We start from the raw sequence: 26758 nt of genomic DNA on the forward strand, positions 1-26758 counted from the left end.
TAAGACATTCATTCAAAGTGGGACTTGGGAAATTCCAAAAATCTCTAATATGGTGTTCTTTGGAATACATTTATAAAGTCCAGCCTGTAGGCTTATCCATAATCCGCCCGAAGGCTATCCAGCAATCCACAGGGATTATTAATCCAAGATTCCGCCCGTAGACTAGTATGCGGGCCTCAAGATCCAATCCCGAGTCACGTTGGCCTCTTGTGCAGGGCCCGGAAGGCGAGGGATTTACAGCCACAGCCCCTCCTGGCACCCAACTGTCCTCCTACTCTAAGTAGCGCTCAATGGAGAGACCTCTCGCAGCGGGTTCGCTCCACCTTCCCGGCGCGGTTAACAACCCCCTTGGTTAGGGTCAGGCAGGCAGTCGGGGGTAACTGAGGCTGCTTCTTCCTTCTGGCCTTCAACCTGAAGCATTAGATATCTTTTCATCCTTTAATTCCTTGAACAAACAAAGCAAACAGTGCTCTCTAAACTGTTACAAGCACAATCATTTCCAGTGGCCGTTATTTTGGCCATCTGCTAAGGAGTGAATCCTTCTTTCCGAATGCATTCAGTATTCAATCCGGGATCAATTGCGACTTGGCAAGATTCCCAAGGGTTTGTTTCTTAACCCTTATATGCTTGGGTTAGGGCCGTACCCTATAAACCCAACTTAACCAATACCTTAAGTTCTATTAGCAGTAAATATGTTATTCCAATTTACTGATTGGTCTTTTGCTTCCAAGCAATTATCTAATTCCCTTATCTTCTTCACTTTTCCCAAGAAAGGTGCTATGTTAGGATGACTACTCATCCTTTTTCAAGATAAACTTGCGCAAGAATCTACTAATCTCATTCTGAGGAATTGGCCATTCCCTTGTGATCAAATTACAAGATCATGTGACTCTGCAACTTGTTGCACGTGTCGCATCAAAACCCATGGCACTATTTTACCCATCAAATGGCGTCTTCTAACCACGGAATCATGATTAGATAGGAAACAGGGTTAGGGTGTCTTCATAACAATCCGTTCCTGATTGTACTAGGCCAACATTGTTGGTCCTAGGGTTCCAAATTCAAATCGAGTTTCATCTTTTTAGCAAGCGATATTTAGGGTAGAAACCCTAGATCGTTTCTTGCAAGTATGTCCCATTGTCCCTGCATTCCGTGAATGTGGACAGGTCTTTAGGGTATAAGAGTTTCAACTTGGCAATTTGTGCGACTAGGTCACGTCCTCAAAGTCCTAAACCCTAGTTAGCACTTTGGGATATGTTGCCTCAATTTAACCCTTTCTAAGCGATTCCTATGCGGTTTTAGGTGTTTAGGGTAAACCAATTTACTTGTCTATTCATGAAGATTTTGTCTTGATGAAATAGGAAAAAAACTAGTTGCATTACGATACCATTCTTCGTAAGCACACAATTTATTGCCTACGTATGATTAGATTTACAATCCCTAACTTGTTTGGTTAAAATCAAAGCGTATGATAAGTTATGGCATAATTCCTATTGATCCTTTTATAACATGCAAATCAAGATTCATGCTACAAAGCTTTAGGGTTTTATGTTTAAAACAAACCATGCAGCCTTTTCCTAGTTTCATTTTTGAATGAATTATTCGTATGCTGAATTTACACAACCTTTCATAACTACTCACGTAATTCATTGAGATTTATGTCAATTTCCTAGAGATTAATCTACTTCGTGCAGCCCTAGAATCATTTCCATGCCTTGCAAATTCCTACGGTTATTAGTAACTTTCTTTAACGAATCATTGCGAAGAAAAGATGTCTAATAATGAGACATGCAATTTATACTTTCCATGCATAATCAAAGTGTACAACAATAAATTCGACTTTGTAAAGATGGTCATTAGTTGATCTAATTTCGTTACTTTGCAATGCATATAAACAATTTGCTAAGAATGCATAGATGTCTTATGTCCTTCTTTCATTCGTTCCTTTGAAAAATACTAATGACCGATTCTTTGATCGTAAGCTATTTCCTTTAATTTAGCCAAAGTATTTCAATCGAAAAAGTGCATCCTATTTCCAAAAATGATCCATGCACAATTGTGATATTACGACGTAAATCAAAATTAGGAAGAAAACCTAGACTTGTGGTGAAATGTCCATATGGATGTTAGGAGATGATCCTCCTGCGTTTGTGCCTTGTGCCTTTTTAGGGGCCATCGTGAATTCAAACTTCTTGCCTTGGCCGTAGACCCATGATCTTGGCCCGTCTCCTTCGTACGTGAAACTCCTTTGAGATTCGGCTGCCTTGACCGATTGCACCGTCTTTCGGAATCGGGCTTTAGAAGGCCTTATAGGCTTGTGGGATTTGAAATGGGAAAGAGTTTAAAAATAGCTTTGTGGAATGCAAGGGAAGGAAAAGGCTTAATTCACGAGGATGCAAGGGGGGAAAGACCTTAATTCCGGGAGTTATAAAGACCCTTTAGGAAGGGCTTATAAAAGTCCATAGGAAGGCTATAAAGGAACTTGTGTGTGGGGGGGGGGGATCCACGGGAATGGCTTTGTGGAAATGCTAAGGGAAGGGTTTTGGAAAACCCAGCTATTGTGTCCAAGGGGGAAAAAAAGTGCTTAAAACCTGGGGTAATAGAAAAAAAGGGGCTTTCTAAGGGACCCAGGGGATAGAATGAACTTTCATGGAATTAGCAATAGAAAACGGACTTGGGTGGAAATTTCAAGAGAATGGGTGCTTGAATCTCGGGGGGGTTATAAAACCCACTTAGAGAAGGCTTAAAAAGAACCCACAGGAAAGGGGGCTTCCTAAGGGCCCTTAGAAGCTTCCCAAGAAGCTTATTGGAAGCTTCTGTGACCCACAGAATCCCCCACGTGGAGGAAGAGGAGATGATATTCGATGACGATTGATGGCGGCCTGGTGCACAGATCAGATGCCGTAAGCGCGCGTAGTGAGCGTCAAAAGGTCCCCAAGAACAAAAGAACTCTACTTTTTGCACACAAATCAATGTAGAAAGCTTGCACGACATGAACAAGAGACCAATTGGGTGCAATCTCCCCCCATGCCTAGTGTAAATTACAAAATAGCACGATTTAGCTTTTGAGTTTGGTTTTGTGCCAAATAGAAATAAAGCTAATGAGTGCCCAAGAAGTCAAGCGTACCCAAATACAATGTCCAAATACAAATATCTAAATCATGTGCCCATGCACATACAAAAATAATAAATAGATATCAAGCGCCTTGATAAATACGCGCGAAAAAATATAGGCACCATGCCTAAGACACGCACCCATCAAAATATTGACGATCAATTTGAATGCACGCTATCCTCCAATGCTTTCCACTACCACCGCTGCTATCTCTACACATCAACTAAAGCATTCACAATCGTTAGTAAAATAATACAATTAAACTAACAAAAGTGAATATCTAGCAGTCTTCAGCTACATAAACAAATTAATTGGTTAGAAATCAATCCTAACCTTAATTTATTACGAGTGCGTACTCTAAACTCATAAATGTTTATTAATTAAATATGTATTTTGTGGAATCACCCGCTATGGAATCACCCATGTACACACTAAATTAACAAAACGCTCGAAAAGGATAGGCGTCCCCATCGACTTCTCACACAAAGAATCCACTTTGTGTATGAGCCCCGGTAATAAAAGTTTACAGAATCCACCGTAAAACCTCACGGAATCCACTGTGGCACGAAATCCACCATGGAATATGCCTCCTAGCATCATACCCCCGGGGTGGGATAACAATTGTCCTCAATTGCTATTAGCTCAATGTGGAGCTAACATAGTGGGGAAAGCATTTAAGTCTCTAGCGTGCATCCATTGGGCCTCTTCAACAGGATGGTTTTTAAACTTGACCAAATATCTAGAATATCTACGGCCAGTTCTAGTGGTCATAAAGTCAGTATCTATAATAGTTTCAGGCTCAAGGATTTCAGTCTCTTCATCTAGCAAATGTGGGTTTTCATAGACAGGGTGTACAGGTAATTGGCCTCTAAAGGGTCGTAATAAACTAATATGAAAGGTGTTGTGCATTTTCCAATGTTGTGGTAGTTCTAGTTTAAATGCATTGTCATTGATTTTGTGTATGATCTTGAATGGTCCATAAAATCTAGGTGCTAATTTCACAACTAGGTGTTTATCTACACTTTGTAATCTAAGTTTTTCTATTCTTATTTGCTTGTTTTGTATATGATTGCTGGGCTTTGGCAATCATATCTTTAACTTCATAAAAAATAGTAGCCTGCATGTTAGCAATATCATCAACAGTCTAAATTTTATTTGATAATGATGCAACAGGTGTAGGCAATCTATATCCATAAATAACTTCAAATGGTGCTTTCTTTGTAGCTGTGTGTGGCGTATTGTTATATGCAAACTGAAGTAAATGTAGATGTGTATCCCATGTGTGTGGTTTTGAAATAGTGTAAGCAGGTAAAAGATCTAAAATAGTACTATTAGTAGCTTCTGTTTGACCATTTATTTCAGGATGAAATGCAGATGAAAAATCAGTCTTTGTTCCTAAGTTAGCAAACAAAGTAATCCAAAAATTATTACAAAATCTAGAATCACGATCAGAAATAATCACTTTTGGTAAACCATGATTAGTAAACACAGTTTTCAAATATAATTGAGCTGCTTGAGATGCAGTTAAAGTTTTCTTGCATGGAATGAAATATGCTTGTTTGCTAAACATGTCTACAATAGTCCAAATCATATCATGGTTAGCTTTAGTATTACGTAAACCAGTAATAAAATCCATAGAAATCTGTTCCCATGGTCGTGATGGAATAGATAAGGGCATTAGTAAACCATATTGTTTACCATGGTGTCTTTTAACTCGTTGACAAACTAAACATTCAGATACAAAGTTAGATACATCAGTGTCCATATGTGGCCAATAAAAATCTTAAGTTAATGTACGCAAAGTAGATATAATACCTCTATGACCTTGATATAGAGGACAATGAATCTCATTCAAAAAAAATAATCTAAATGGAGCTGTCACACATAATCTATTTTCATAAAACATGAATCCATTATTGTAAGACAGTGAATCAATAAGAATCCAATTATTTGCAACTAATTTATTCCAATCAGCTTGAAAAGTAATATCCTGAAGATAAGTATCTTTCATAGGGATAAGATAATCAAATGATATCACAGAAATATTATGAATTGTCGGTCTTCTACTTAAAGCGTCGGCTACAACATTCTCTTTTCCTGGTTGATATTGTATAAGGGGATGAAAACTTTGAATGAAAGCTGCCCATTTAATATGTCGGTCAGATATTTGTAGTTGACTAAGGAGATGTCTAATGCTTTGTTGGTCAGTTTTGATCATAAATTCGGAACCCATTAAATAATGTTTCCATTGACGTAAGGCTTGTACTATAGCTAGAAATTCTTTATCATAGGTAGAGTATTTAAGTTCAAATGGTTTCAGTTTACAGCTAGAGTAGGCTATGGGATGTTTATCTTATATAAGGACATCTCCTATTCCAGAACCACTAGCATCAGTAACTACTAAAAAGAATGGTCTATTGAAATCAGGTAGTTGTAATACAGGAGCATGGGTTAATGCATGTTTCAATAAATCAAAAGACTTTTGTTGATTATCAGTCGAGTTATAAACAATACCCTTCTTTAAAAGTTTAGTCAAAGGTAATGCAAGTAATGAGAAATTTCGCACAAACTTTCTGTAAAAAACTAGCAAGACCTAGAAAAGAATGTAACTCATGCACATTTTTGGGTATGGGCCAATTTAAAATTGCTTCTATCTTTTTAGGGTCAACCTTAATACCTTCTGATGAAAGAATATGACCTAGATATTCAATTTCTGTTTGAAAAAAATTCACTCTTTTCTGGATTAGCATACAATTGATTATCTTTTAACAACTTGAAAACTAAAGACAGATGTTCATAATGCTCATTCTCATTTTTACTGAATACCAATATATCATCAAAGAATACTATAATACAATGCTGATATTTCAGAAATATGCGATTCATCATTCGACTAAATGTAGCTGGTGCATTAGTTAAACCAAAAGGCATCACTAGAAATTCATAGTGTCCAAATTGTGTTCTAAATGCAGTTTTGAATATATCAGATTTATCCAATCTTACTTGATGATAACCAGATTTAAGATCTATCTTACTGAATATGGCAGAACCTTGTAGTTTATCCATAAGATCATCTACCCTAGGAATTGGATATCTATTCTTAACAATAATTTTATTCAGGGCACGATAATCAATGCACATGCGATAAGTATTATTTTTCTTCTTCACTAATAAGACAGGTGCACCAAATGGAGAATTACTAGGTCTAATTAATCCTCTATTAAGTAATTTTTCTATTTGATTTTGAATTTCTTTCTGTTCAATTTGGTTATGCCTATATGGTGCTTTACATGGTGGTTGTGTACCAGGAATTAAATCTATTTTGTGATCTTCAGGTCGTGAAGGTGGTAGTCTAGGTGATAAATCTTCACTAAAAAAATCTTTAAATTGAGCAAGAAATTGTGTATGCCTAGGATGCATATGTTTTTCTTTAGCTTGAAGTTCATTCACCCAAATTAAATAAGATTTGCTACTTTTACGTAATGCACGTTTAGCTTGAGTATGAGTAAGTAGTGAAAATTTATTAGAAGCATCCATACCATGCAATGTGATTTGTTTTCCTTGAAAATAAATTTTAATTGAATGCGTAGAATAATCTATGTCAGGATTATACTGATGACGCCAAAGCATTCCTAAGATAATATCACTAGACTGTAAAGGTAAAACTAGAAAATTACTACGTTTAGTATATTCACCAATTTTAATTTCTAAGTTATGCACCTCTTGTGTTCCATTATATCTTGTGCCTAGCAATGCTGCTTTAATGCGATAATTTGTAGAAACAGTTTGTAAATTCAATTCTTTAACTAACTTTGCAGAAATAAAGTCATGTTTACTACCATCATCATGTAAAATAATCTTTTATTTACCATGCACAAAACATTTCATTGTCAACAAAGAATGTGGAGTTGGCATACCTGGCAAAGTATCCGAAGTAGTACCAATGTCGTCATCATCTTCCGTAAAGTCAGGCATTTCCTCACGTTCTTCTTCTTCCATTGCTCCAAGATAATTGATATGGATAGGTGGCTTTTTTGATTGACAATTGGCTACTAGATGTCCAGGTTGATGACATTTGTAACAAACTATTGGTTTGGCTTTAGATACATTGTTGGTAATGGCAGGAAGTTTAGGAATATTGGGATTTGGCTGTGAGGATGGCTTAGGGTTTGGATTGGTATTTGATGGCAAAGCAGGTGGTCGTGTCCAAGACTTACGGAATGAAGATGGAAGAAAACGACTTTGATTGAATCTTCGAAAATTTAAATTGAATTGTTTGGAACCATAGTTACCATTAGTTTGAAATTGTTGTGGTCGCTTGTCTCTTCCTCGAATCTTGTCTTCAGTGTCATGAGCCAAGGAAATTGCATCTTCAAGGGTTGTTGGCTTGAACATATTGACTTCAGTATAGTAATGTCCAAGTAGGCCGGACATAAACTTGCGTTTGTGAGACGCTTCAGGTACATCTTCGAGCATGTGTAGTTGCAATAGGGCATTCCAAAAACGTTCAGTGTATTGAGAAATAGGTTCGCGATCTCTTTGCTGAAGAAGATCCCATTGCTTTATGGCTTTTTCATGGAATTGAGGAGGAAGGAAATTCTGCAAAAACTTCTTTAGGAAACTCTCCCAAGTAGTGGGACAATCAATGCTCTTGTGAACCACAGTCCACCATAGAGATGCTCGATCGACTAAATGATTAGTGACACATTTAATTTTATCTTTCTCAGCATATGTCTCTTCATGAAAGTAATCATCAAAATGACTGATAAATGCAAGTACAGTCTTTCCATCTCGAGATCCATTGAAAGTACGAAATTTGAAGTTTCTTTTACTTATCTTTGTTTCTTTGCGGATGGATTGAGCTTCAAGCGTCACATCGATGGTACGTCGTATAAGATCTTCGGGTTGCGGTCCATCTTTGTCGATGGTAGTTCGTTGCCAATTGACCAATTGAACTTGCAAAGCTTGTCAGGCTCTTCGTTCTTCATCAAGATGCATCATAATCAAATCCAATTTTTGCTCCATCGTTGGTTCAAGTAAATCACCTTCAGCCCCATAAGATCGTCCATATTTTGTTCCGTCATCCTCTAAAATCCAAAAGACCTCACACTCTCGAAATCTGATTAGCGGGATGAGCGTAGGTCAAAGTCGGGTATACAAGGCTTATATATTTTGTTTGGCTTTTATGATCTTTCTCTTTTGCGGTTGCGGTATTCGTTGACTTCGTAGAAGTTGCGTATAATCTTCGTATGACCTGCGTATGATCTTCTGCGTTTGCTGAAACTGGTTCAGCAAGTCTGAAAATAGGAACAGGGTCTACCAGAGAGCAATAAACGGTTTATGTGCTTCTACGTATGAATAGTCTTTATGGGAGTGGTTGAAGTAAGTCTATGGTGACTTCTGTGACTTGCAGAACTTGCAAGAGTAAGTAAGCTTAGTGAACTTGGGTGATTAAGCTTCTTTAAATCTTAATTGACTTAGGCTTTGGGAAGAAAACTGATCAGTCGTGATTTTCGATTTTAGGAGGGGGCTGTTTTTCGCTGCCGTTTGAAACGTCAAGATGCCGCATTACCAGTCGAAAAGAATTGGGCCCCTTAAGCTTTTAAATAAGCTAATTAAGCTTTGACTTAAAGCTTTTAAGCTTTTGGATATGGAAGAAAAGCTTATTGTTCACTATTTCAAAACGACTTGAAGAAGAAGATGCCTACGTGGTCCTCCGCCTCCTCAGGCCAGTCCTTCACGATCAGAGGATGCAGATAGGGGTTTTTGACCGCCAGGAACACACCCGTATCGACCGTTCGCGATGAAACTGACTATAGAGCTCGATCGTTCCAGGAGCTCCGTCTTCACGCAAGATGGTAAGCGATTGGAAGCTCTCGATCTCAGCTTTGCTCTGATACCACTGGGGCACAGATCGAATGCCGTAAGCGCGCGTAGTGAGCATCAGAAGGTCCCCAAGAACAAAAGAACTCTACTTTTTGCACACAAATCAATGTAGAAAGCTTGCACGACATGAATAAGAGGCCAATTGGATGCAATCTCCCCCCATGCCTTGTGTGGGCACTCCACAAAGCATGTATTTTATATATTAATCATCTTCAAGCTCAAATAATAGCCCAAATTACAAAATAGCACGCTTTAGCTTTTGAGTTTACTTTTGTGCCAAATAGAAATAAAGCTAATGGGTGCCCAAGAAGTCAGGCGTACCCAAATACAATGTCCAAATACAAATATCTAAATCGTGCGCCCATGCACATACAAAAATAATAAATAGATATCAAGTGCCTTGATAAATAAGCGCGATAAAATATAGGTGCCATGCCTAAGACATGCGCCCATCAAAATATTGACGATAAATTTGAATACACGCTATCCTCCAATGCTTTCCACTACCACCGCTGCTATCTCTACACATCAACTGAAGCATTCACAATCGTTAGTAAAATAATACAATTAAACCAACCAAAGTGAATACCTAGCAGTCTTCAGCTACATAAATAAATAAATTGGTTAGAAATCAATCCTAACCTTAATTTATCACGAGTGCGCACTCTAAACTCATAAACGTTTATTAATTAAATATGTATTTTGTGGAATCATCCGCTATGGAATCACCCATGTACACACTAAATTAACAAAAAGCCTGAAAAGGATAGGCGTCCCCATCGACTTCTCGCACAAAGAATCCACTTTATGTATGAACCTTGGTAATAAAAGTTTACGGAATCCACCATAAAACCTCACGGAATCCACAGTGGAATATGCCTCCTGGCATCATGGCCAGAAGTCGAACGATGGCAGTGCGGGAGCAGCTGGCGGCTCTCTGCGGAGTTTCTCTCTCCTCACGACGCACTCAGAGGCAATATTGCTTCCCTCTCTCACTCAGCCTGGTGGCGTCCGACCTCAGCTCCCTCTCTCCTTCTCAGCCCAGCATTACGCTCCTCCCTTTTCTCCTTTACTCTCCCCTCCCACCCCCCCCACAAGGGGTTTTTTTTATAGGCTAGGATGAGGGACCTCCCCTCCCCCCACGTGGCCTAATGCATGGCCTATTCCCCCCCCCCCCCCCCCCAATGTCGTAAACTTAGTCATCAGTGCCATAGCCCTCTCCTCCAGCACGGCCTTCGGCTGGAGGAAAAAGGGATAATTAAAGAAAAAATTTCCATAAAATATATCCTTATCCTCTTTACCTCCTCCCAAGAGGAGGTTCATACGAGGATATTCGGTTTCTTTTTCTTTGGTCTCGTTTATGCCAATGGAGATTGTACAATTGCACCATCCATATATTCAATGCCGGCATCATCATTGCCTGAGACTCACGTGTGTGCATAATACTTTTTACCAGGAATATTACATCACACGTGATGGCATATATGGCATTAATGACATAAAAGATATATTGTAGAAAGAATTTCATGTTACAAACTTGGGAGAACTGAAATTTTCCTTAGGGATTGAAGTTATATTTATTTCTCATGTGATATGGATGATACAAAAAGAATATGCACAAAATATATTGGAGAAGTATGGCATGTTAGGCTACAAACCCATAGATACACCACTGGAGTAGAATGTAAAGATGGCTATTGATATAAGGAATGTGACTATGTATAGACCAATGGTTGGGCGTCTAATCTATCTCACTATCACTAGACCAGTGCGGACTTGAGTTATGCAATTGGTTTGATTAGCTAGTCTATGCAGCAGCCAAGAAAACCTCACCTAAATGCTGTGAGACAGATTTTGGGATATGTGAGGGGTACATTGTCTTATGGGATGTTCTATGAGGATGGTAAGTCTATTGAGCTTAAAAGTTATAGTGATGCGGATTGGGCTAACTGTATGTGTGATCGGAGATTGACCAGTGGATATGCATTTGGTCTTTGAAGTAGAATGGTCAATTGGAGTAGTAAAAAACAACCTATTGCGACTCTTTCAAGTATAGAAGCGGAATACAAGGATGCAGCATTGGCTGCATGTGAGGTTGCTTGGCTCGTTAAGTTGATGGATGACTTGGGGATTCATGTGGAAAAACTAGTCAAGCTATATTTATTGGGATTACATGAGAAGTGTGCTCTTGGCAAGCAATCTAGTTTATCATGCTAGGTCAAAGCACATAGTGGTACATTACAATTTCATCATGGAAATGGTGCTTGGAGGTAGGATAGACCTCATACATGTGAAGATTGAAGACCAAGTGGTAGACATCTTTATCAAATCACTTGGTAGAGATAAGCTCACTCATTTTACATCTCTCCTTGGGATACAATAAGTTATTTGAGCTTGAGGGGGAGTGTTAAGATATCCAAGCTTAGTCTACCTACTACCTAGCAACATGATAGCTGGGTGTGTGTAGCTATCAATCATGTGTGTATCTTGAACAAGTCAGTAGTAGGCTGACTTAACTAGAGTTATATTCAATGGTTAGTCACTATACCTAAGTTGGATATAATTTATACTTTGAGTGTGATAAATAATGAAGATGAATATTGAGTCTAGCTATCTACTCTCTATTTCCCCTCTATCTCTCTCATTCTTCTATAACAATATGCATTGCAAGGTGTCACAAACAACATCACTATTTGTGTCATTATATATAGCAATACAAATAGTAAGGCTTTTAGTGACACCACTAAATCTCATAAAAAACCATCCTTCTTATGCTTCCATTTTCTTGTAGTGTGGGACTTAATGGATTTAGAGTAACCTAAATGAAAATGTTGAATTAGATTAAGGTTTAACTAGACATGATCAATAAGAGTATCCTTTACCTAGCTAATTTAGAGTTAGTAAGATCTAATTATTCTGTCATTAGTCCTTAATTAGCATGATGGCTTTACATATAGCCATTTTTGCAGTTTATCCAGGAGGCTCTTAGGGGGTTGTCAATCCAAAAGAGGTGCCCTATTTTCATTACAACGAGCTAGGATATATCCAAGTTGCCCTAAATTAGACCAAGAAAATGAGAAACTACCATACGAAAAAAGCCATACAAGTTCAATACTCAATATACTTTAAGAATTAGATCATGATGAAGGCCTAAAACCAATTATAATCTTTAAAGATAATAGAAACCCTAGAGGGATCTTATACAATAAGCTTTATACTTGTAATGGACCCTACTTTGCAATAGGAATTCAGCCACCACAACATATTGTAATGACATTTTATTTGATCTCTTATCTTGAAGTTTGAATATTTATATGCAATAAATGTAGCACAATAAAATCATAGTAGTCCTAATATTTAAACTCAATTGTATCTCTACAACTCCAAGTAAGCTTTAAGAATTTTGAAGCTTCTTTATATCCAATGTTTTTCTGAAAATATCAGCTATATGATCATGTGTGTTGATATATACCAAGTCAATCTCCCTTACAAGCATCTTCTCTATCGCAAAATGGTAATATACGTCAATGTATTTTGTCCTAGCATGAAATATTGGGTTCCTCGCTAACTCTATACTGCTCATGTTGTCTCAATGAATGACAACTAGACCATATCCCTACACATCGATTCACCCAATAACTTTTGCAGCCATATCATCTCATGTGCTGCCATATCATCACCTCTATACTTAGCCTCTATGCTTACTTTACGTGACTACTATACAACTAAGAAAAAACATGAATCTATGCGAGTAGATCTTCTCTTAGACATGCTACCAACCCAATCCACATCTATGTATCCAAACACTTGTATATTCTTCCTTGTCTCATAAAAATTTCCATAATGAAAAGTGTGATTTACATACCTCAATATACATATAATTGTATCCAAATAAGGCTTTCTAGGCATTTGCATAAACTCACTAACAAGGCTAACAATATAGTTCAAGTTTGACCTTATGATAGTAATGTAAATCAAACTCTCTACTATCCTCCTAAACATAATAGGATCTTCTATCCCATCCCCAACATCAACACTCAACTTCACATTTTGGTCCAAGAGCACTAAAAGAGGCTTACATACTATTATATCATACTTGGACAACATATCCAAGGCATACTACCTTTGGCATAGCCATATACCATCATCACATCTAATCACCTCAATACGAAGAAAGTATCTCAACTCACCCAAAGCCTTCACAAGAGCCTTCATCTCAAACTTCTTCAAAAGGTCCTTGACTTTAACAATCTCATTGTCATTGTTACTTATAATAATCAAGTCCTCTACGTAGATGACTATGATGACCAAAGTTACATTTTTCTTTCTCACATAAAGTGAGTGGTTAGTGTCAAAAAACATGAAATTCAATTTTGACAAGATACTCTCTAATTTTATCAGACCATACTCTCCATGTGCTTGCTTCAATTTACAAAGTGCCTTATATTTAAACTACACACATATGTGGGATGCTGTAAATCCTCATAATCTGTTAGATTTTCTATATACACCTCTTCTTGCAAATCACCATGCAAGAAGGTATTTTGTATATTCATTTGCTGCAAACTCTAACCTTCGGCTATTGCCAAAGCAATCACACATCTAACAGTTCACGTCTAGCAACTAGACTAAATGTCTCATAATAATCTATGCTAAATATTTAAGCATAGTCTTTTGTAACTAGTCTATCCTTACACTTATTAATAGAACCTTATATATTATGCTTAATTTTTAGACCCACTTACAACTAATAGCTTTCTTTCCCTTAGATAATGATACTAAATCCCAAGTATTATTGGCCTCTAATGCAACCATTTTCTTTTTCATTGCTACATCCCAATGAGTATGCCCAGCAACATCCTCAAAACAAGTGGGATCAACACCCTCAACCACCTTTATCATATAAGCATAATGGTAAGCTGCATAACCTTCAAAACTAAATCTTTTAGCAAGGTATCTAACCTTGCTAGACATGCATATCATTGGATCACTCACAGGGGAGCCTTTACATTACCATGTGCTCTCTGTACACTTGGTATCTTGACTAAAGGAATATCAACCTCATCATCCAAACTCTCTAAACCACTGAAATATCTATCAAAATATAAATAAATAACAAATGTATAAATACTATATTTTATTTATATTTTTTAATAACACTTATAGATATACTTAAAGATGCAGGGCTGCTCCTTAGTCGAGCTAACTGTAAATGTAGTACTGGATGATATTTATAGTCCACTAAGACTATCATTCTTGCATTTCTTTTTGTACATAATTATCATAACCATGATCACCATCCAATTGCATTACCTTTAAAAACATACCAACTACTCATCTCATTGAAATATTGCCACCAAGAGATACCTTTTGTATAGACCCCCCGATATCTATATGCACAACATCAAGTATATTTATGCTTACATCTCTATCATGCAAAAATATTTATCTTACTTGCTTACAATTATACATGCTTTACACACTTTATGAAGTTTGGAAACTCTAAAAGCAGGAAACTCTGTAACCACTCCTTGGATTGCCTTAATTTCAGCCTTTCCACATTTACATATCTAGTACGTTTGTGTCATATTTCAATATTTGAAATCAGTCCCTTTGCTTTTAGCACATACAACAGCCTTCATAGTAGTAATTCTAGTATCTAAAGTAAACATGCATCCAATTCTACTTCATTTTTGCAACAACCAACCTGGACCTTATCATTAAATCTTCCACAAAACAATTATTGTATTAAATTGAGCCTACAATCCTTGCTCTACCATGTGATCAATAAATAGTAAATTCTTTGTGATGGGTGGTATATGTAATATATCTAGTAGACTATTTATCTAGCCATCAAGGAGAAGGAAACTTTTTCAGTGTGTGAAATTGGGTGGCATTATTCATCACCTGTCTACACATAACCTAGATTTTGTAAATGTTACATCTCTCTAAACCATTGAATGCGATTGGTCATATGATTAGATACACCTGAATTGATATACATATATCATCATGTGTTCTCTTTCTTATAATAGTATTTATTATATACTCCATAATAAACACATGCTCATTTCTAACTTCATTCTATCGTGAAGATGATGCACAATTTTCTTGCTACAATTTACCATTGTGGATATCATCCTTCTTAATATAACACTAGGCTACAATAAAGCCTATTTTTCCATAATAATAACAAACAATACCAAAATTTATAAAATCTAGTTCTGTCATCCACCTCTTTCTCTAGAGCTTCCACTGGCTCTAAAGTTGCCACAAGATTCTAAAACCTGTATTTTACCAAACTACTGATTTAACTTATTTTGTTGGTCATTACCAACATGTCTCATATCACATCTTGAGAAGGATTTGTCACGTCACCTTCCTGAACTTGAGTAAAATGCTTAGACATGTTAACCACTTATTAGAGATGATTCACCCAGTACGTATTGATCTCTTCTCACTGGTCATGAGAGATACCAACTCATCAAATTTTAGAAATGGTTTTTGTATATATATAGAAGTAAAAAACGAATTTTAAGCCTTCTCATCATTAAGGCCACCCAAAGTAGATGAAATAAAATCATCATCATCAAGCATTGTATTAATAGCTACTAAGACATCTATAATGTTTCTCACTTTCAAAACATACTCATTCACAGATATCTTTCCTTTCTTCAAAGTATTCAAGTCTTGCTTGAGTTTAATCTTCCATGCCTTTGTATTTATTGAAAACACGTTCTTGAAAATTGTCCAAGATGTATGTAAAGTTATTTTATTTCTAATATATCCAACCATAGTATTATCAATGACTACAAATATCGAATACATCACCTTTTATCTTTTGCATTCCATTATTTCCATAAATTTTATTCCATTATTTCTATACTTTGCTTTAGTTCCTGTTTTCACCTAAAATAAACTCATAGAGGCCTTTTTCAATAAGAAAGTTTGACACAAAAAACTTCCATGATGGGTAATTGTTCTTGTTCAACTTCTCCATGATGGGGTTTCCGTTGTTCTCTAACATTATCACAAAATTGATACAAAATAGTAAGTAAGTCTTCTGCAACCTTTCATAAGAAGTACACAACAATATACTAAGTAGTCTTTTGTACTAACTACTCAATAGTACATGTAATATGCCACCCGTCTATAGATAAAACTAGTATTTGCATTCTGGTAGACACCTCAGAACTTGCAGTTTTTAAAATGTATAACATGTGCATCCGCTTTCAATCGACATAATCTAAATCATAGTATACTCCAAAATTATTGTCCACGACCTTATAGGTCTAAAACGGGGCTCAAAATGGCCTTAGATGGCACACCAAATCTAGCAAATCAATTTGAGATTTTTGTTCTTTCCTACTTTTGGTATCTCCACTTGTACTATCCAAGAGAAAGCGTGAAAGAATAAGAGAGCTTCTTACCCTTGCATTGCATTGTAGAGAATTAAATGTACATGATAAATGTTACATCATCTTTCAGAGGGAAACTTATGCTTTTGTTATCCAAATTAAGGATTTAAAAAAGAGCTTATTTGAAATGTTAAGAAGTTATGCTACTAGCTTTGGAAATGAAATGATTTTTCAATTCAAAATAGCTAATATGCCTTACTTTTGATTTAATTTGAAAACCCTCTAGGGGAAAGAGCTATATTTATTTTGAGGGTTGAGTGTTGAGAATGTCAGCATATGGAATGCAAGGTTTGCTCCTACCATAGCATGCATGCTAGGGAGGCCCTAATACGTCATACAAGGCCTAGGATAGATATTAAAACCCCTATGGCCTACCATGTGTGGACATTGGAAACTCCAAATATAGGTAAATGATAGATTATATAGATTGTGTCCATGCAAGTTGGACATGGATATCCAAGTGCATTGGATATGGGTCTCCATATAAGGGATGTAATGTTGGCTTAGAATTATACCTTAGAGAAGGTACAATAAATACATTATTTGCAACTCATTTCTAAAATATCACTTAAATGTGTCTTTGTTTCTATGCTTAGTTTACATGAAGGAATCCATTTTAAAGTCTACTTAAGGAAGTTGTTACTATTTGTCTATCTTACATGTAGTAGGAACTAATTAGAAAACTAAACTATGATCTCAAGGGAACTAGGTGACTAAATCACCCACCAATTCCTCCTAGAGAGGATGGTTTAATTAGCTAGAGGTTTTACATGGAAAATGTTAGATTAGAAGATAGAAAATGTCGAAATGTTGACTCTCCTAGAACCCTATTGTGAAAACCTGATTTAGTGTCATTTCACGGACTGAGATGAGACTTTACTTTACATGTAGAGGGGTTGATGTATCTAGCTATCCCTTTTTCTCTCTCAATGAGCCAAGTGTTGTACTATTTTACACTAGCCTGGATATTGATATTAGCAACTATCATTTTCCAGTGCTAGAAATTTGTTAGAAGACCTAGAAGTCAATAAGTAACCCAAAGGTCAATCCTTGTGATGAGACAAAACTTCTTCTTTGAGGCAGACTCAAGTGACATTGGGTACCACAGTCTTGTTATTCCACAATATTTCTAAATGGTGATATCTAGGTGTGTCCTTTACTGGACTACTAAAATGTGCCATCAAGGTTGCATTAGGTAGGCATGTTACACTTCTTGTAATAAAAATTGTAGCAATAAACATTGCTTATGTGACATAAATTCATAAACATCACATAAGCAACAAATTCTTATTTGCATGTACCCCAATCAAAGTAAAAAAAAATTGTTGCATAAGCATGGCATGGTCCAGTTTGCATCGATCATGCAAAGTTTATTTTCTGTCGCATATGCAATGGTTTCTATTTTTGGGATCCCCATCACAAAAGCTACATATTTCTCGTAGTGCAAATACAAGAAAATCTACAAGAAAGTAGGCAATTATTTACATTGAATTATAATCTCATGCAAGCATAAATGACAAACATAATTTACTAGTTATATATAGCAAAGATAAGTGTAGGAATGTAAATAATTCTTTTTTTTTTCTTTATTTCATAGTTTCCTATATAGAAAATGGCCAAAGCTCCTTGTAAATTTGAGTTGATAAGATATATAAGGTTTACAAAGATTTGTCTAGATTAGTTGAGAGTCTAAGCCATCAAACTAGATGCCATTTCAACATTGCATAACATGTGCAAGTAGAGAGAGTATTTTATGTCATAAGAATAATTCAAAGATGTGTGAAGGCATTCCGAATTTACAAAAAGAAGAGAGAGCGAAAAGGCATAGGGCTCTATTTGAAGTTTGTAGTCCTTCAAAGGGAGATTTACCCACCCAATAATGTAGAAATAGATATGCCCTTCAAAATAAGTACATACATAAGATAAGAAGAATAGGAGAAAAATAGAGAGAGAGTAAGAAGAAACAATCGTGTTGGAAACTTGGGAGGAAGCGAAAGGCGTCCGAGTCCGAACCCTAGCAGGGGTCCGAGTCCGAGTCCGAGTCCAAACCCCAGCAGGGGTCCGAGTCCGAGCTCGCGCCTGCGCGCTCGCTCTCTAGCCTTTTGACCGAGGGCTAGGGCACGCTGCTGCTCCGACATGACGAGTTACATGTGCAAGGAAAGCACTCATAATAGTTTGTGGTCTTCTGTCTCCTCTCGTACCGCCCGACAGGGCAGTAGTGTCTGCATCTCGAGAGATGCAAAGCCTGATCGCTGCGCAGACTGAGCCGCAGTTTGGCACCATGTCCTTGCCTATCATGCAGACGACACCCTTATCTTTCTCGCATCATGAGTCAGACATGGCGACTACAGTACAAAGGGCATTTGGGAAAGTAGTGGGAAACCCACTATTTAATGGATTCCCCTCACAGTTTGCAGGTCTCGGACCTATTGGGCAGCATGCAGAACATCACCAAGATAAAAGAGGAGATGGATTGTCCTCAGGATATCGACCTGTCCACCTAGGAGGCGTTGCAGGTCAATTGGCAGGTGGCTGTTTTGGAAGCCCCGCGGTCCAAAGGACGTGTCTCCAAGAAACTGAAGGAATTGACGACTTCACAACTTCTCAAAGTCAGCCGCGTCTTCCTCAACGAACTGAATATAAGGCTCAAGCAGGAATGCAAAAAGGGCAACAGGATGCCGCCGCCCCCCCCCAAAGCATCTCCAGAACCAAGCCAAGCATCCAATCAAACAGGTATGTCAGGTATGCAATTCCGTCTTTCTATCCTTGCTATTGAGTTAAATAAGCTAACTGTCTCTTATCAGTCAAGAGCGCTGATCGGACTCTGTCATGGGGCGCGTCCCCCTTGGATTTTCTACGTAATTGGGTTAGGCAAAACTGGGAACCTATTGGGGGGAAGCCTATTGCCATCCAATACCTCCCAAACAACTACTTCTTCTTTCTGTTTGAAAATGAGCACTCAGCCCTTACCCTCCTTAGCCATGGGCAATGGATGCTTAGAAGCTCCCCACTGTCCCTATTCAAGTGGACACCAGAATTCGACCCCTCGGGTTCCAAGCCGACCTACATCCCGATTTGGGTCGAATTCCCAAACCTACCGCTACATCTTTACCCCTTTCTGAAAACGCTAGCAGCTCCCCTGGGTAGATTGCTAGGGCAAAGACCCTACACGGACATTAACCCGCGTTGGCACCCCTAACTACTAATAGAAATTGATCTGAGTAAAACCCTAATTGATTCATTGCTGATCACTGACATAGAGGGAAATTTTGTGAAGAATCAACCTGTCCTCTATAAAAATCTCCCTAATGCCTGTTTTAAGTGCCTAAAAGTTGGACATTTTGTTCGAGACTGCCCAAAGTGGAAGGTCAGAGTGAGTCCAGAACCCGACAAGACTAATCCCCATCCTAAAACCGGTGAACCTCAAAGTGATGGGTTCCAAACGGTCAGTAGGAAGGGTAAGAGAAAAAATCAGTCAATCCAGAAACAAAATAGTAATAATAAGAGTAGAAACATTAATAACAATAGATACTCCCCCCTTCTCATGAACTTAGTGGATACATCAGAAGGGAAAGGTGAAAAGGGGGAGAATGAAGCAGAGGGGGAGGATACTACAATGGATCTTGTCTCTGATGAGGTAATAGTGGAGGAAACTCAGGGAGATTTCAAGGGGCAGACCACTAGGCCTGATGAAAATGCAATGCAACCAGAAAACCTAAACTTTGACCTTAACGAACAGAATGAAGACGTCGAGTCCTCGCAGGCAGAGGAAGAGGAATTACCAATGGGGAGATACCCCCCTCTCAGCCCCATCCCTGCTGAAAGTCCAATCAAAGAGGTAGGTAATAGTCAAAACGCCAAAAGAAGGTACTCAAGCGTAGGGCAAAGTGCGAGTAACCCATTTGGGCAAACAAAGGGTCCCTAGAAGAAAGTGAAACAAAAAAAAAACATAAATATGGTAATGAATAAACTAAAAATTGTTTCTTATAACATCAAGGGATTGACTGATCCCAAAAGGGCAACTATACTCAGGGAATGGCTCAAAGTTAGTGCCATCCTCCCTGACATCATTTGCCTACAGGAAATCAAAGTGTCAGGCCCCCCTCTTCTTAAGAATCTGCAGTCAGTGTCCAAGGAATATGTATGGTTCATAACAAACCACACCAATAGAAGAGGAGGAACATGCATTAGTGTCTCCGTCAAAATTAAGGACCTAATATGTAAGACAATTATAGATAAGGACAATCACTGGGTGGCAGTCCTGTTTAAGAATCAGGAAGAGATAGCTGTTGTTTCAGTGTATGCTCCTAATACCTCTTCTGAAAGATGCAGGCTGTGGGATTCATTACAGGTTATCAATTGCCCCATCATCATCGCAGGTGATTTCAATATGGTTGAAACATGTAAAGACAGGTATTTGGAAAAAGGTTCATGTCTTGCAGGAACTGAAAGAAGTAAGTGGTTGGTAACTAAAGCCTACCATAGGCTCACGGATGTCAGTGAACAGCTAGGATTTACGTGGAGTAATAATCAAAGTGGATCCTCTACACGAAAGGCTAGACTAGATAGATTTTATGTTTCTGCTGGATTGCTGGCCTCCTATGCCAATGTTAAAGTAAAAGTACTTAACAACTTAGTCATGTCTGATCATAAGCCTATTCAACTGACACTCTCTAACTCATCCCAAATAATTAGGGCTGGCTGGTTTCATGCAGATCCCAGACTTTTCCAAAACAAAGCGGCCAGAGAATCAATCCAAGAAATCTGGACATTGGCCTTCCAACAAACATTATCCCCAGCTCACTTATGGACTAAAGCCATTAGGGACACCCAACTATTCTTGAGGGATTTAAAAATGAAAAAGACCCAGTAGGTTAGGGAACATAGAGCTAGGCAATACTCAGCATATAAAAACTTGGAGACCAGGATAGAGGCATGGGAGAGCCAACTGCAACAAGACCTACAAAGAATCAAGCAGGAACTAAGAGCTGCTGAAGAAATAGAAGCTATGGACATACAACTCTTCACTAGGCAATGGTGAGCTGGCAAAGCAGATAAACCCACCAAAGAAATGTTCAAGTCCTTAGGAAAAAAAAGAATAGAGACTTCATCCCTATGCTTAGAAAGGAAGATGGTACACTCACGCAAAACAATGGGGAGAATCTCCTTATAGCCAAGGAGTTTTTCTCTAAAATGTTTAGCTCCCCTAGAGAGAGCTCACCGGAAGATACAACCGCTAAAGCTGAGATAGCGATGGCCAGGAGGAAAGTTGTCCCCCCAAGCTTGGCTAAGGTTCTAGATGGGGAGCTCTCAACAATTGAGATCAGTGACGCTATTGACTCTCTAGCATCAGGGAAAAGTCCAGGGATTGACGGCCTTCCGAATGAATTCTTCAAAGAATACAAAGACTTTCTTATTCCACCCCTTCTCATGGTATGGAGGGAATCCCTAAAATTTGGAGCCTTGCCTCAGATAATTAATGAAGGGATAGTCAAGCTAATCCATAAGAGGGATGACAAAGAGCTCCTAGCTAATTGGAGACCCATAATGTGTCTCACTTCAGCTTATAAGGTCTTTGCTAAAGCCATAGCTAGGAGGCTATCTGACCAACTTGACCACTGGATAAGAAAAGAACAAAAAGGATTCATTAAAGGGAGATACATCCTAGACTCAATAATTGCCCTATGGGAAGGCATCGAACAAGCCCAAAGAACCAACCAAGATTTTGTTTTCTTCAAGATTGATTTTGACAAGGCATATGATAGGTTAGAATGGGATTTTATCCTTCAATCCCTTCAAGATATGGGGCTAGGGAGGAAGTTCATTAAATATGTTAGTACCCTTTTTGGTAATACTTCCACCAGAATAGCCATCAATGGAGAAATGACTGACTCCTTCCCATTGAGGAGATCCATCAGACAGGGCTGCCCTCTCGCCCCCTTATTGTTTGCCATTGCAGCGGATGCTCTAGGATGGCTCATTCAAGAAGAGATTGATAAGGGCAATCTTAAAGGTATCAAACTCCCTAACAACAAAGACATGGTTCTCAACCAGTTTGTTGATGATACAAATGGTACAGTCAATAATGATCCAGTCTCACTAGTGGCCTTTTGGAACTGCTTGCAAACCTTTTGCAAGGCCTCGGCCTTTGTGATCAACCCCAACAAAACAGGAATTAAAACACTAATTAGTCCTTGTCCTAGATGGCTCCTGGATGAAGGATGCAAGGAGCTGGAAACAGGTAAAGTATTTAGACTATTAGGAATACCCATGGGCTTTGGAATTTCAATGAAACAAAGATGGGACTGGGTTTTGGAAAAAATCAGGAGCAAGTTTGAAAAATTGAAAGGGCTGTAGCTCAATATGGTTGGAAGATGCATGGTGCTTAAACACATTCTCATTCCATCCACAATATACTTTTTGGCTTGCTGGAAACCCTCTAAGGCAGAAATGAAACAACTAGAACAACTAGGGAGGAACTTTCTATGGAGTGGGGATGGATAACAATTCAAGGTACCAAAAGTTTCTTGGGCTATATGTACCACGCCTAAAAAATTAGGTGGTCTTGGTCTGCCCAACCTACGCATCCTGGCTGACAAACTGGCAGCCAAATGGATTGCAAGAAGTATCATCAGGGAAGAAGAAGACTGGATTACTTTAATCAAGGCAGCCACTGGCAAATTTCAGGTTAAGGGCTGCTCTAAATGGAAATGCCTAGACCCACTAACTATAACTATCTGTCCTGTCAATCTAAAACCTAAAGACTGTTTTCCCCTGGCCAAAGGACGTTGGGAGGCCTGGTTCAAGTACAAGAACCTGCTAATCCCCTCTCCCCTCCCCAACCTCACTCTGCCCTGGTGTTCCAAGGACTCTATCTGGTTCAACTTCCATAAGGGAGCGATCCCGGACAACCAGCTGAACTTAGCATAAAAGCTCTTTAAGAAAGGAATTAGAATCTGGAGGGATATATGGGATCCATGCCTTAAAACGTGGATGACTGGACACAACTGAAGCAGACATTCAAACTTAAAAGACAGGAACTGGACCTGGTGACTGAAGGGTACTCTTGTGGGAATCTAACGTGCCGATTATGAACAATCTCAACCACCATTTCAATCACAGGGGGATCAGGTTATTAGGGGACAAACCACTGCTTCCCCTGCCTGACTTGATAAATAGCAATGCTCCACTATGCAATAAACTGAATAACAGATGGCATATTAATTGGACAGTAGATCAGTGGAACTATAGGTTTAAAAACATTTGGGCTCACTCTATTCAACCAAAGATGTCCTGTCTGATGTGGCTCATTACCCTCAAAAGTCTATGGACTAATGAGAGAGCACACAAAGCTGGTTTGGGGAATGGTCTATGTCCAAGGTGTGGACAACAGGCAGAATCAATTTCACATATTTTCCTTAACTGTACCAAAAATGCTAATATCTGGTGTTTTCTGCAGGTTACAGTCTTCAAGTATCACCCAACTAAACTCACCTGGAAGGAGGTGCTATTAGGGGAAATCTATGTCTTCCCCCTTCAATTTGGAATTGGATCAGAAGCTATTACTTGTGGCACATTTGGTTAAGTAGGAACAAGAAAGTGTTTGAAAACACTGATGTTGATCCTATACATGGACTAAAATCTGACCTCCTGTTACAGGTTGAGAAAGACACAACTACCATCCTCAAGCAACATGAAGACAACTTAAAGAAGGGACTAGAAACTGCAGCTAAGGTGGATGTGGCAGCAATTCTTCTGGACATCAAGAAGAAAGCTGAAAATTGAAAAGGCTTATGAGGAGATTCAGTTATTTTGGCCACTTTTTGGGGTTTAAGCTGAATATGTCCACTAATGTAACGGTAGCTTCCCGGGACTGAAGCAATATTTAAATCATGCAGCTGTAAACTAGACTTTTGGACATTAATACATCATTTTTCTGCTTCCTCAAAAAAAAAAAAAAAAGATAAGAAGAATAGTATACCCTTCCAATCTTTCACAAAGTTGAGGTTGAGGTCTTAACAAAACCCTTCCAATTAAAATTTTAGTGTGGCTTTTAAAGTGTAGAAGTGAAAGGCTAAACGAGTTTTTACTTGGTGAACATCCCAAGATGCATTAAGCCATAACAAATGCAGGGAGAGAACCTTTGGCAGGCCAACAATATATTAAATTGATGGTTTGATTCGTACCTAGCGTAAGGTTGTTAGCACTTATGGTTGTTTCATTTGCTAGTTTAGATATTTTCTAGGATGCTGGAGTACAGCTCGCTGCCTGACACACACAAATTCTCTCTCTCTCTCTCTCTCTCTCTCTCTCTCTCTCTCTCTTTCGCACACATACAACCTTGGATATAGTATTGACTCCAAACTAGGTGGGTGGATACTAGATATGATAGCCGTGTAACGAATTGCGTATCGTCTTACATTGCACAGTGATGCTCAGGGCTTGAATAGGTACATGTTTCACAGTGAAGCGATACTAGTAATCAAATTTAATGTACAAAGAGAACCCCTAGCTCCCTGTGACGAGCTACAGTGCTCCGATTAGCTGCTCTCTTCTCAGGATTCTGTAGAGCTCTTCAAAATTTATGTGCGCTCTCTAGCGCAGTCTCGACAATATTGATCGGCAGCAAAAATGAGGAGATGCAATTCCTTGGGGTATTCGACGCTAGCATTCCTGATATATTTGGCCATGCATTGCTGCGGCGCTGTCATGTGGACGGGGGTATGGGCGCAGGTGCAGCACTGCGGGAGCGGGGCGGGGGGTGCCAAGTGCACCGACGGTCTGTGCTGCAGCCAGTATGGCTACTGCGGCACCACCATTGACTACTGCGGTATCGGATGCCAGAGCGGCCCTTGCACCAACAGCCACGGCAGTGGCGGTCCACCCGCACCCAGTCCTCGCAGCGGACCTATAAGTCGTGGTAATTCTAGCGTCTCCTCCATCGTAACCAGCAGCTTGTTCTCTCAGTTCCTGTCACAGAACGGCGCCTCCGGCTGTCCCTCTGACGGCTTCTACACTTACGATGCATTCATCGAGGCAGCAGCCTCCTTCAGCGACTTCGGAACCACAGGCAGCTTGGACGTGCAGAAGCAGGAGGTCGCAGCCTTCTTCGCAAACGTCGCTCACGAGACTGGCCGTAAGAAGCTTAATTAATTCAATGTCTTAAAGCTTCCGTTCACCATTACAGTCTTTGCATCATCATCGGTATTGTCAGTATGACGATCATCGTCATCATTCTGATCATGTACACCGTCTGCTGCCCTTGACCATCATTTAGATCTTGACCCAATATCATCATCATCATTAGGAATGTCTCCACAGGTGGCTGCTACGTGAACGAGATCGAAGACCAGCAGGATGCTGCATTCTGCGACGACTCAGCGGCGCCCTGCGCCTCAGACCAGCAGTACTACGGGCGTGGTCCTCTGCAGCTCACATGGTACCAATTCGACAGAGACATTAATTGTTAACTGAATTTGCGCAATTAACGTTGCGATCGTAGAACATTAATTCGTGCATACACATCTTTTGGACAGGAACTACAACTACCAGGCGGCAGGCGATGATGTGGGCTTCGACGGGATCAACAACCCAGGCATTGTTGCCCAGGATCCCACCATCTCCTTCAAGACGGCACTGTGGTTTTGGATGACGCAGCAACCGCAAACACCCACATGCCACGACGCCATGGTCGATGATAAGGAGGGCTTTGGCTCCACAATCGAGGTCATCAATGGCGCGTTGGAGTGCGGCAGCTCAGGCGATCTAGGTGAGCAGCAGCACCGCATATCATTGTACCAGTCCTTCTGCTCCAACCTGGGTGTGGATCCAGGCAACAACCTTACCTGCTAATGTTTTTAACAACTTCGATGCAACATGAGCTGAGCTACATTACTGTTATGAGTATCATTTTTTGTAAGACGATTGAGGGCCGTCCCACTCACTTGAGTTCATTCTGATACTAGTATTTGTTAGAATTTCAATATTATATTATTTTTAAATTTATAATCTTCACGTATATGTGGCATAGTTTATATTTTTTGGCAATGCAAATTTAAAGAAAAAAGAAACCAGTTATCACATACATTAATCAGGTTATATAAGTAACAATACGATTTGGTTTATATGGTGTTTTCATAATGTCTTGTAGTAACCTTAAATTCACATGGTTGAGTAAATCCACAAGATCCGTGTACAATGTCCATCACACCTCACACAAGGAAGAAGCAAACAAAGACAAATGTTAATGAAGAAAATGCCAAAATGATAAGAAAGACTTATGCATAAGGATGAGACTAGGAACAAGCACTTAACAAACATGGAATATAAAACCATGCTA

At 38.9% G+C, this 26758-nt stretch overlaps 1 protein-coding gene across 1 annotated transcript; it reads left to right on the plus strand.

The window, feature by feature from the left end:
• The first annotated feature begins 24724 nt into the window (after positions 1-24724).
• On the plus strand, positions 24725-26420 carry LOC148027576 (endochitinase EP3-like). Its single transcript, XM_087688917.1, has 3 exons — positions 24725-25555; positions 25741-25858; positions 25956-26420. The coding sequence occupies exons 1-3, from the start codon at positions 25051-25053 to the stop codon at positions 26269-26271; spliced, it is 939 nt and encodes a 312-aa protein (XP_087545043.1). The 5' UTR covers positions 24725-25050; the 3' UTR covers positions 26272-26420.
• Positions 26421-26758: the final 338 nt, after the last annotated feature.

This window comes from Lygodium microphyllum, chromosome 12, assembly GCF_053477565.2.
Source record: "Lygodium microphyllum isolate KBCC chromosome 12, Lygodium_microphyllum_v1.1.10, whole genome shotgun sequence".
NCBI lineage: Eukaryota > Viridiplantae > Streptophyta > Polypodiopsida > Schizaeales > Lygodiaceae > Lygodium > Lygodium microphyllum.